This window comes from Eurytemora carolleeae, unplaced genomic scaffold (genome assembly GCF_000591075.1).
Source record: "Eurytemora carolleeae unplaced genomic scaffold, Eaff_2.0 scaffold231, whole genome shotgun sequence".
Classification (NCBI taxonomy): domain Eukaryota; kingdom Metazoa; phylum Arthropoda; class Copepoda; order Calanoida; family Temoridae; genus Eurytemora; species Eurytemora carolleeae.
Window position 1 is genome coordinate 186228 of NW_019396122.1, and position 13052 is coordinate 199279.

At 33.2% G+C, this 13052-nt stretch overlaps 1 protein-coding gene across 1 annotated transcript; it reads right to left on the minus strand.

The window, feature by feature from the left end:
* Window positions 1–7135: 7135 nt before the first annotated feature.
* On the minus strand, window positions 7136–8604 carry LOC111695571 (uncharacterized). The gene is made up of 3 exons (XM_023464939.1): window positions 8263–8604; window positions 7917–7968; window positions 7136–7431 (listed from the first exon to the last, which is right to left on the minus strand). The coding sequence occupies exons 1-3, from the start codon at window positions 8266–8268 to the stop codon at window positions 7136–7138; spliced, it is 354 nt and encodes a 117-aa protein (XP_023320707.1). The 5' UTR covers window positions 8269–8604.
* Between the last annotated feature and the right edge of the window lie 4448 nt (window positions 8605–13052).

Consider the following 13052-nt stretch of genomic DNA (forward strand, 5'->3'; position numbering starts at 1 on the left):
CATTTCGTATTCAAAATGGTATCTTTTAAACCTCTATTTCTAACAATGTAAAAGATATGTTTAATCATATTAAACACTCTCATTTCCTCTGCACCATAAATTCTCAATTCACTTTTATAGATAAACCAGAATTGAATGTGATCAAATTTCGGCTATAAGAATAAGGATATCTTATTCACCCTTGACCAGGGAAAGGTTTAAAAGCTACAGTTGTGCATCGGTCATGGCACTCCATAAATGGAGGGTTCCTTGAAATTACGTCATTAGTCCATTTTATTTTACAAGTATTTAAATAAACCTTAGGCTAAGAAAGAGAATGTATAAAAGACTTTTTTCGTGCAAATTTAATTTTTCGATTTATAAAATTTAAATGAGTAAATTTTTTCAACCAATTAAAGGAAAGCAGTATTTGAGAATGCTTCAATAATATTCAAAAGTTGCTGTAAAATTGAAAGCTAAAACACAATTTTGAAATATAGCACTGAAGCAAATAAACTTTGAATTAATACTCATTCTAGCTTTCCGGACTAACTTAAAAATCCCCAGAAATGTACCTAAAATCCACAAATTAAGTTTTCTTCTATCCCATTAATTTAAAACATTTTGACTATGTAGAAAATTATTATTTTAAAATGCCAAATCCACCTCTAGATGACTTTGCCAAGCACATCAGCAACTATCAGCTCATGAAGATAGCGCGCATACGAGGAAGAAAGCTGAATAATGTGTCAAAATTGATGGTGCGGTCACTTCGAATATTTGGTAAATAAAGTTAATGTTTAGCGTTTTTTGTTGTAAATTTTCTATTGTATTGGAATATTATATTGTTAGAACTGACGAGGTTTAACATGGGTTTAACGCAGACCGAAATATATTTTCAACAAAATGTGGAACTAACATCTACTTTATTTACTCAATATAGTTTGGTCCATCACCATCACCGAATTTTAAAAATATTGAATTTTGATCCATTTCTGAAGTCACACTTTGTTGCAGTAATACTTTATCCTACTGAAGTAAAAAAACTACTATAACAACATAGATACAGGTTCAACCACAACGCTTTAATCACGACCTAAAACTCTTTGGTTACAATAATGTGAAGGTTGAATTTGGATTCTCACCTTAATATTTGTCAATGGTACCGTATATTAGAAGATATGACAATGGAACACACACGTTTACAGTTGTGGAGAACCATGCATTAAAGGGAGTGACCGGCAATTTTTTGTAGTTGAACTGAGAATGTTGTATTGTGGCGAATTTTTTTTAGGATTCATTAGAGACAAATAAAACGTTTTAAGATGTATAATTACTGAGTTTGAGCGGAAAGTCGGCGTTCAAAATCATCCATTGGGTAGGTAATTTTTGAGAATCGATTTTTTAAAAATCATAAAATAACGACGACAAAAAATGTAAAAAAAAATTCTACAGTAAACTAATTAGATGTTTAGGAACATATTTCTCCATTGAAATTTTCTCAATAAATCAATGTTTGATTCAATTATTTCTTTTTCATCATTATATTGAATTTCTTATTCTTTATGAATCTGTTCGCAGATTTCTGAAAATTCTTTAAATGTCGTCGTTTCAATAAAAATTCCAGGAAATCTACAGAAAATGTTTGGGAACAATGAGACATTACAGAAACCAATAACTGAATAATATTACTTATTGTTCGATGATAGAAGTTAATTTTGATTTTCTCAACCTGTTCTTTAACAACTAATTAGTTTACTGTAGAATTGTTACTGCATTTTTCGTCGACGTTATTTAATAATTTTAAAAAAATCGATTCTTAAAACATAACCACTCAAATGGATGATTTTGAACGTCGACTTTGCGCTCAAACTCAGTAATTTTACATAACTAAAACGTTTTTATGTCTTAAATACATTCTCAGTTCAACTACCTTTTATTGCCGGTCACTCCCTTTCATGGAACCAAAAATAGACTGAATAAATGCCGTAAAGTCGTCTCTAAAGTCTTATTCTTATTGGATAACCCTGTACCTTGTTTATTCTTATTGGGTAACCCTGTACCTTGTTTATTCTTATTGGGTAACCCTGTACCTTGTTTATTCTTATTGGGTAACCCTGTACCTTGTTTATTCTTATTGGGTAACCTTGTACCTTGTTTATTCTTATTGGGTAACCCTGTACCTTGTTTATTCTTATTGGGTAACCTTGTACCTTGTTTATTCTTTACGTAAAAAGGTTACAGTTGAAATCAAATCAGTCCTTCTTAAATACAAGTTTTCGTTCTAGATGCTTGCTAGAGTTGAACAATAAACCTATGAAGAGCTGGGATTTCTAGGTTTCCAGCTAAACCTAGAGATAATTTTACTTAGGTATCCGACGAATACCAGCGCTAATAATAGGTAGGTTTCAAACTAAAGAAACAATCAAGATTTCCAACAATAAACTAGTCAGATACTATTTAATTTATCAACTTGTTCTTTTTGGTATCTAACAGGTTGACATTCTTTCCTACAATATCTATTTAATTTATCAACTTGTTCTTTTTGGTATCTAACAGGTTTACATTCTTCCCTACAATATCTATTTAATTTATCAACTTGTTCTTTTTGGTATCTAACAGGTTGACATTCTTTCCTACAATATCTATTTAATTTATCAACTTGTTCTCTTTGGTATCTCACAGGTTGACATTCTTTCCTACAATATCTATTTAATTTATCAACTTGTTCTTTTTGGTATCTAACAGGTTGACATTCTTTCCTACAATATCTAATTAATTTATCAACGTGTTCTTTTTGGTATCTAACAGGTTGACATTCTTTCCTACAATATCTATTTAATTTATCAACTTGTTCTTTTTGGTATCTAACAGGTTGACATTCTTCCCTACAATATCTATTTGGTTCCTTTTTACGGTTATATTTCACTCATCATGAAAGGATTTACGAAGATTAAGAAGAAAAACATGTTTTGAAAATAAAACCATAAACCCCCTTAAACTAGACCAAACAGGGGATGATTAAATGGAAAAGTACAAAATAAATACTTGAATTAAAGAAAAGAGAGGAGTTGATAATTAAAAGAAATTAAAAGAAAAAATAAAGACTTTAATAAAGGAAAATATGTTTGTAGGAAACAGAATGAAAATCACTATTACATATTACAGACGAAACATAGGAATAAAGATAGTAAAATATTAATAGTAAAAATTAAAATATAAAATGAAAAATGTATCAAAGGAAGAAAAAACAAACATTAAGAGCTTAACTGTAACTGGAAATAAATAAAAAGAAGAAATAAAGTTAGAATTAAGAAAAAATTATGAAAGCAGATTAAGATAAAGTAAATTTAATCCTTAATGTATTTCTTGCATTATTTTAAGCATAACCTTATTACCAAAAGAAAAAAGTTCATAAACTCTCAGATGCATAATAGAGGGGAGGAAGGCCAAGCCATAACAATTTATCGTCTTAGCCACATTCTCCCCATTTTCTCGTCCGAGCCACCTTGGAATCCTCGCTCTTCCAATATTATTTCTTGTACGTGTCTAATAGTTTCAATTGAATTAAAGCTTTCGAGTATAATGTCCTTAAAAATGTTCACCGTTTTTAAAAGCATTTTTAGATATTCCTAGAAAGGAATGCCGCAAATAATTCTTAGTTAATAGAACTTTAATCTTTTTTGTTAATTATAGTGAAAACCATAGAATTTTTCCGGTTGGTTCCACGGCGAAAATCAGAGACTCAAAGTACAATATGCCAAATATTTTGCAACTTATTTTATATTGCACAGGTTAGCCTTTACGGAGACAGAAGAGATTTAAGTTTTACCCAAATAAAGTTTGACATCACTCTCATATGGGTTTGACGATATAATCATTGCAGTACTTTAGTCGACCCATATTTTATGCTCTAACGTGGTCAGATTGTCAAAAATAGTTTGATCTTCGAGAATTGGAAACTTCACATTAAAACTGAAGGACGAGGATTCCGATGTGGCTCGGACGAGAAAGTGAGGAGAATATGGCTCAGACGAGAAATTGTTGCGGCTGGCTTTCCTCCCCTCCATAATAAACAAAAAAGTTCATTTTTCTCTTTTTTGTGTTAAATGAGTGGAGTTACCAGTCTTAAAGGCGTACTAATGACTCCAAATACAGAATTAAGTAGAAGTGAAATACAGGAAAGTTAAAAGAACGAAAAAACAGAAAGTATGGAAGAGAAATAATTAAAAATGAAAGACTTAGATTTTTTAATTAAAATGAAGACGCATTTATATAATTATCAATTACAACTTCTATTTTGTTAAAAAATATATTTAGTTGTAAATTACATTTTCTATAAATAATCAAATCTGTAACATGGATAAATAATAATATTAGTTTAAACATCGAGAATTCAATATTAGATTAGAGAATAAATAGTTTCATGATTTCAAGGAATATCCAAGATATCGTCACTTATATCCAACACCTGACCCTTGAAGCAGCAGCAGCAGTAGGTCCTCTGGAACCTTTTAATCTTGATCCTTGTCGTATCTTTCCTGCTCGTCTTCCTTTTAGGGAATCTATAGGAAGGTCTGGTATCTTGGGGATAGTCTACGTAAGCTGCTGGATCTATGGTTACACGAGATACCTTGGACGGAGAACTTCCGCTGGATTTCAGGGTCGAGTTTGAGGCGTTCAACGTCAGGTTGGACGGAGTAAGATTACTTTTTTTCTTCATCGGAGTACCCTCGTCTGTTTGGGGGACATGGAGCAGGGACGTGGAGTTACCAATCCTTAACTCTTCCTCTTCCAGAGATGAGTTGTCCGAGTAGGCTGGGAGAGAGATAGAGCTGGAGAACATTTTAAACCCCTTCCTCAGTCCGAATCCAGAGGAACTTATTTCTGATCTTGACTTATCTAGGATTAGGTCTGGAGAGTCGTTTTCCGAACTTGGACTTTCCTCCAAGCACTCGAGATGGAGATGACCAGTCTCAGGATCAACAGGAGAAAAAAGTTCTTCCCAGGGATCCTCCTTGTCTCCGGGTCCTAGGTAAGTGTTTGTGATGGAGAGTTCTGAAACAGGTACGGAGTATTCTTCTTTGGTTCCGGAAGTAGACTCTATTGTTGAAATTGTATTGGGTTCATTTTTATTTCGGTTACTCCATCGTATTATAGTTGTTAAATAATAAAGCAAACTTGTAAATTTTCCGTTATTTATTGATGGTTTCTCCACCTTTTCTTCTGGTCGTGAAGTAGGTTTTATCTCACTTTGAGCAGGATTTCTTGGTTTAGATATTGGTTGAAGGTGGTTTCGGTTTACATGTTTATATCCTCTGAGAACGTCCTGACCCTTGTTGTCTATTTTCGATGAAACTTTCGTCAGGTTCGGTGTTCTAAACTTGGAGTAGTCCAGATGTCGAGATGTGAGAATTCCCGAGACTGACGCTGTGATGGAGGCAGGATGAATCTCAGGAGTTCGGACTTTTATTAAAGATATTCTGTGTAAACCTGGAACTGAAGATTTCAAAGTATCTCCTTGCGTATAAACTTGGAAAGGATTCGTCTTCATCTCACACTCTTTCATTCTCACGATTATATCCATATCAAGGTCATGTGTCATAACTCGTCCTGGTTCCCTGGTATGTTCCTACTACCTTGAGAAACGTACCAGGACTCGGCACTGAGGAAGATGTTGGATAGATAAGAACTAAATGTCATCAGATATACCCTACCTCTACCTCTAGGCCTTTCAATACAAACCTCGGAGGATCTTTCTAGATTTAATTCATTATTTAAAAACAAAAAAAAATGTGGCTTTTTATTTTTAAAACGTTTAAAAGATTTATTTTTGATGAAAACTTTCTACGATTCTTTTTTCGCTTTTAAATTATTTTAACTAACTATATCCTAAAAAATACTTGTTGCGATATCACCTTGTTTGCAAAACTTTTTTTGGATTTTTTTTGCATGATTAAATATTTGCCTAAGCTGATGTGTATTGTGATAATTAACCTACTCTAGGTTGTGTTCTAAACACTAGTTCCAGTCAAGCATAATGGTTTTCTCTCCTCTAATCATTAACTATTTATATTTTATAAATGTCAGTTAGACAAAAACAGAAGTCTGACATTTATTCCGGAAACCTTTCCATACAAAATATTGACAAATAAAAAGGGGTTACACGTGTTTTTAAAGTTAAAAACGTGTTATAGAAACAAGATAAGCCAGTGGGGTTAAATTTTTTTTATTAATTTATCATATAAATACATTTCTGTCCAGCAGGCGATATAGAAAAATACAAAATTCAGGCATATTTCAATTCAGGGTTCAGTCTGATATATTTCAATTCAGGGTTCAGTCTGATATATTTTAAATCAGGGTTCTGTCTGGCATATTTAAATTCAGGGTTCAGTTAAGATGAATTCTTTCTCAGGGTCTCTTTTCAGTATACTCAGGATTTGCCAAGTTTTAGGAACTTTTACTATCTTCGCATTATTCAGAATCATCCTCTTTTCTTTATTTTCAAGATTTCTTTTCAAAATATTTCCATTCTCAAGATTGTCCAGGCTTCTAAGAATATTACCATTCCCAAGATTGTCCAAGCTTCTTTTCAAAATATTCCCATTACCAAGATTGTCCAGGCTTCTAAGAATATTCCCATTTCCAAGATTGTCCAGGCTTCTAAGAATATTACCATTCCCAAGATTGTCCAAGCTTCTTTTCAAAATATTCCCATTACCAAGATTGTCCAAGCTTCTAAGAATATTACCATTCCCAAGATTGTCCAAGCTTCTTTTCAAAATATTCCCATTACCAAGATTGTCCAAGCTTCTTTTCAAAATATTTCCATTACCAAGATTGTCCAGGCTTCTAAGAATATTCCCATTACCAAGATTGTCCAAGCTTCTTTTCAAAATATTCCCATTACCAAGATTGTCCAAGATTTTTTTCAAAATATTCCCATTACCAAGATTGTCCAGGCTTCTAAGAATATTCCCATTACCAAGATTGTCCAAGCTTCTAAGAATATTCCCATTTCCAAGATTGTCCAAGCTTCTAAGAATATTACCATTACCAAGATTGTCCAAGCTTCTTTTCAAAATATTCCCATTACCAAGATTGTCCAAGCTTCTAAGAATATTACCATTCCCAAGATTGTCCAGGCTTCTTTTCAAAATATTCCCATTACCAAGATTGTCCAAGCTTCTNTTCTAAGAATATTTCCATTCCAAAGATTGTCCAGGTTTCTTGGGATATTTCTATTCCAAAGATTGACCAAGCTTCTTTTCAAAATGTTTCTATTCCCAAGATTGTCCAGGCTTCTAAGGATATTCCCATTTCCAAGATTGTCCAGGCTACTAAGAATATTACCATTCCCAAGATTGTCCAAGCCTCCCTTCACGGTGAGGGGAGGTAGAGAATTGTCCCCTACTTGTGAGAGAATTTGGGTCGGTGTGTAAAAAAGTTCTGAAAAAAATCTTTTTTAATTGTACGATATAAAATGTTTAATGTTGTTCGGTAAATTAGTTTAAAGATTGAAATCTTATTTCCTGGAGGTTTAGGTATAAAGTATAAACAGTTCAAGAACTCGTATTTATTTGACTTTAATGAGCCATGAAGTGATCAATCTAGGAGAAATGAATACAACAGAAAATTAAATTTTTTCCCCCTTTAATGGGAAAGTTTATGAAAATTCAAGATTAAAAAACTCATGATTTAAGAACCAAAGAATAAGTATTAATTAAGAATGAATAAGTATTAATTTAGTATATTAAAAAAATGCGTAATGCGTATAAAAAGGGTGGGGGTATTATGAAGACTACCCCCCCCCCTGACAGTGAAAACTATTATATCTAGGTGGATTCAGCCCCCAACGGACAAATTTCTGTGTACGCCCCTGATAAAACCCATGAATTCGTTTTAAAACTAAGAAGAAAAAACTGATAAAATACCTTGGGGTCCCAGCAGATACAGGTAGAAATTACTTGGGTAGAATAAAGACGCCTAAATAAGAACAAATATTTATATATAATTAATTCAAACAAAGTAAGTTTAGTAAGTTTAGTAAGTTTAGTAAGTTTGGTAAGTTAAATAAGTTTAGTAAGTTTAGTAAGTTTAGTAAGTTTAGTAAGTTTAGAAAGTTTAGTAAGTTTAGTAAGTTAAGTAAGTTCAGTAAGTTTAGTAAGTTAAGTAAGTTAAGTAAGTTTAGTAAGTTTAGTAAGTTTAATAAGTATATTGAAAAAAAATAGTTGGTTATCATTTGGTTTTAGAGGAAGTAAGTAACTAATTATATATTACCAGCATACTAGAGTACTGAGATTAAGGTTAGGTTTTGAATCTTTCAAGATTGCTCAGGTAGTAGGAGAGGGAAGGAACGGTAGCGGAGAACTGACAAGGTTGGGTTTTATTCTCTCCGTGTATATTTCCCTCCTTGACGTAAGTAATACTCGATAGTATTCTTATTATCAGTAGTTTTTTTTCGGAGAACGGATCCATTAGAATTCATGTTTGCATATCCGGGAGCTATTTACTGCAGAGGGGGATCTAGAATATCAAGGAGCTGTTTACTGCAGAGGGAGGAAGGATATAAAATATCCGGGAGCTGTTTACTGCAGAGGGAGGAAGGATCTAGAATATCTGGGAGCTGTTTACTGCAGAGGGAGGAAGAAATATCCGGGAGCTGTTTACTGCAGAGGGAGGAAGGATCTAGAATATCTGGGAGCTGTTTACTGCAGAGGGAGGAAGGATCTAGAATATCTGGGAGCTGTTTACTGCAGAGGGAGGAAGAATCTAGAATATCTAGGAGCTGTTAACTGCAGAGGGAGGAAGGATCTAGAATATCCTGGGGCTGTTTACTGCAGTGCAGAGGGAGGAAGGATCTAGAATATCAAGGAGCTGTTTACTTCAGAGGGAGGAAGAATCTAGGATATCTAGGAGCTGTTAACTGCAGAGGGAGGAAGGATCTAGAATATCTAGGAGCTGCTTACTGCAGAGGGATGCAGAATCTAGAATATCTCGAAGCTGTTTACTGCAGAGGGAGGAAGGATCTAGCATATCTAGGAGCTGCTTACTGCAGAGAGAGGAAGGATCTAAAATATTCGGGAACAGATATACATTTGCAGAATTAGTAATCACAGTGAAAAATCTAGCAACTGAAGCAAAATATCCAATTTTGATTAAACGAACCTTACAATTTTAACCAAAAAAAGTTTCCATTTTAATGTTTATCCAATGTAAACAAGTAAAAAATGTATCATATCAAATTGTTAATAAGTAGCTTAACCACAAGAAACTTTAAAATTTGAAAACTGTTGAAACAAGTTATCATCAGGCCTTTATTATTTTTAAATCTACAGAGATATTTCCAATTCGTATACAAGAATCCTAGTTTCCTATAAACTGAAACGTCTTACTTGTGTTTTCATATATGGATTGGGTGAGCGCTGTTATCCTGAATTTTACTCTCTTTAACCTCTTATCAATGCTCAAGAAACATTTCAACTTAAAATAAGGATTATGTCTGTAGTACAAAATTTGTTTAGTTTTAAGGAAATCTCCAAATATCCCATTTAAAATTAAAAATCTAAAATATTATTTTTTGTGAAAGGCGAAATGTTCATATTTTATAAAATTAGACAATTTTTTTAATTTGTTAGATTTTTAGTGAAAACTTAGTTGAATAAAGGGAATCTATATTCTACAGGTGAAAATGTTATTAATAAATACAAAATGAAAATGATCTATTAACTTATTTATTTCTTGGTAAAATCATTTAAGATACATGAAAAGTCTACGTTAGACAGAATTTTGTCAAATTTCGGGTCGTAAATTCCCATCCTAATTGCATTGTCGGTAGGGTTTCCATCGGAATTTCATTGCGCAGAATTGCGGTATTATTGCGAACACGGAATCAATTAAATATTCGCGGAATGGCGCAGAATTGCACGGAATTGCGGGGATTGCGTGCAACGGAGTCGCTTTTCCATCTAAAAATCAATAATTTTGACTGTGACTTATAAAAATAAACAAACTATGTTAACAGTAAAGAATTTACTATTCCTTCCTTTCTGGGTATTATAACACTCTTTAGATTTGGGAAGTCGAGTTTTGTGAAATAAAAAAATTTACAAAATAAAGTTTTATTTTAAGTTGATTTTTTCCCTTTAAAAAGATTATTTTTACATGCTGAAAGTGTCTGTCGTAAACATTATGGAAGCTTCAATGATATCTCAACTCTGAGAAGTTTCCACAATGAATAAACAATTTGCTTTTAATATTTTTGAAGTATGATGAATTTTAAGACAAGTCAGTGTTATAAATGATCCACCATAAATGTGCATTTTGATCCTTCATTCTTTTGTAGTTTATGCATGGGTGTAACACTTTTAGTCAAGTATAAACCTTTATTAGATTATGATATCTGAGGCCGAATTTAAAGAATTTGAGCCGCGGCTCAAATATGAGTGGTTCCCCTTAAAATTGTATTCAATGTTTCAAGATTTAAGCCGGCGCTCAATTTTTTTGGGGGGATTTTAGACGCGCCTTAAATGTATTAAATTCGGACACAGAATTAATAAATAGAAGGTTAAAATTGGTAAATATTGTATTAATTGATTAGTCTTTAATGGTAAAGAAATAGAAAAAAACAAACAGCTGAAGAAAACCAATAAAAATGAAAAAAGCGAATGAATTTTATTAGTAGTCGAAGATTCATCCTTTGTGGGTTCTCCTGTATAAAATACAAGGTCTATATGGTGCTCTGTGGGTTCTCCTGTATAAAATACAAGGTCTATATGGTGCTTTGTGGGTTCTCCTGTATAAAATACAAGGTCTATATGGTGCTTTGTGGGTTCTCCTTAATGAAATACAAGGTCTAAATGGTGCTTTGTGGGTTCTCCTTAATGAAATACAAGATCTATATGGTGCTTTTTGGGTTCTCCTGTATAAAATACAAGGTAAACATGGTGCTTTGTAGGTTCTCCTGTATAAAATACAAGGTCTATATGGTGCTTTGTGGGTTCTCCTTTATAACATACAAGGTCTACATGGTGCTTTTTGGGTTCTCCTGTATAAAATACAAGGTCTACATGGTGCTTTTTGGGTTCTCCTGTATAAAATACAAGGTCTATATGGTGCTTTGTGGGGTCTCTTGTATAAAATACAAGGTCTATATAGTGCTTTTTGGGTTCTCCTTAATGAAATACAAGGTCAACATAGTGCTTTGAGCTCATCTTTTATTTAAAGGGAAGTGACTATCCATTCAAAGATGGCAATGTTCGATTTACAACGGTACCCTAAAAAGCTTTGTCTGATCAAATATGAATTATATATTCTTGTTTTTGGTTTCTTTAAATGAATTATCTTCATTGGCGAATTCTCTCCGAAAGTGACTTTTCATTACAGAAATAAGTACTTTTCGAATCAGAAAAACGACTTTATCTCTCACATTTCTTAACAGAGAATGGTTTTAAATATCTGGCATTGCCATCTTTCCAGGTGGGTCATTTAAAATTATGTTTACAATCCCTTTAACCATCTCAGCTTTTTGTTGCTGATCGTCCCTTTTTTTAAAACAACAACCAGAATCTAGCAGCTTTTCCAGTTTCACTCTCCACTAAACTTCACTATTTCTTCGGTCCGTATACTGCAGTGATCTGCAGTAAGCACCAAAAGCTTAATCTAGGGTAGCTTACAACGGCGGAATTTCACTTTTTTAATTTAATTTTTTTTATGACTTTTTAAAAATTCTTACCGATCATGAACTTTCCCATGAGAGGTTAGCTACAAAAAATTGGACCTGATCTGTTTAGCCGTTCTGACGTTTATTGCATGGATAAAAACAAACAAAAACAAAATCAAAAGTTAGACAAGCCAAATATATAAGTATATATTGACTGATTAGGATCGGGAGCTCTGAAGCTGTTCTGATTAGTGCTTTGTATCCAATAAACGTCAAAATGGCTAAACCGATTGGGCCCAAATTTTGTGGGGAACCTACGTAACCCCAGGGAAGGTTTATGAATTATCGAAATCTTAAAAATTTGTGTTTACAAGTTTTTTATTTTTGTAAAATTTTGAAAATGTGCGAAAAAATATTATGAAATCCGAAAACTTTTTTGTTTTTGTTTTATACTGTACAAAGAGAAGATGCTCACAGATACAGATAAAGCAACAATTAAAAGTTAAAATAGAAGATGGCTAAAAGCCTAGTATATATATATATATATATATATATATAATGTATGTTGGCTCTGAATTGACGTGTGTGAGTGGATTTTGTATTTACAGATGATAAACCTGGTTGTTGTATGTCAACAAACCCCATGTTTACTTTATCCATCAGGTTTGTTCCATTAATTGCTCAAACCTGGTTGTTGTATGTCAACAAACCCCATGTTTACTTTATCCATCAGGTTTGTTCCATTAATTGCTCCAATACCATTAATAGCTGGAGAAGGTTAGAGATAAGGTTGGTAAGTGCTCAATAATTTGGTTTGAGTGCTTTATAACAGGTTCTACGTATAGAAGAAATTAGGAAAATTCAAGATGGCAGACTAGAAAATACGGAGAATTTACAGCGCAGCTACTGGAACTCAAACTTTTTACTTTTAATCTTCTTTTCTAATTGTTTTTATCATTGAGCGGATACAGCTTATAGACATCATTCATTATTGTATTTTTATCATTGAGCGGATACAGCTTATAGACATCATTCATTATTGTATTTTTATCATTGATTCTACATTTCACATTTAATTCTATGTGCATTAAACAACAAAAAAGAAAAACGAGTTAAGCACCCACATTTTGGTGTTTAAAAGATAAACTTACCTCGTTTATACGCAACATCCCCCCTACTGAACTTATGACCTACCAACTTTCCGACCTACTGCAATATCGGACCTACGCCACGTGTTTATTTTTGTATTACTGGAGGGTTAGGGTAGTTTGAGAAAATTTCTGGACCGAGCGCTGCGGCTAGGACAGGCTAGGGGGCTGGGCGCTGCGGCCACAAGTCCATATAGTAGCTGTAAAACCGCGTGCTAGTAGGTCGGATGTGTAGTATAGCGGATTTGGCGTAGGTCAGA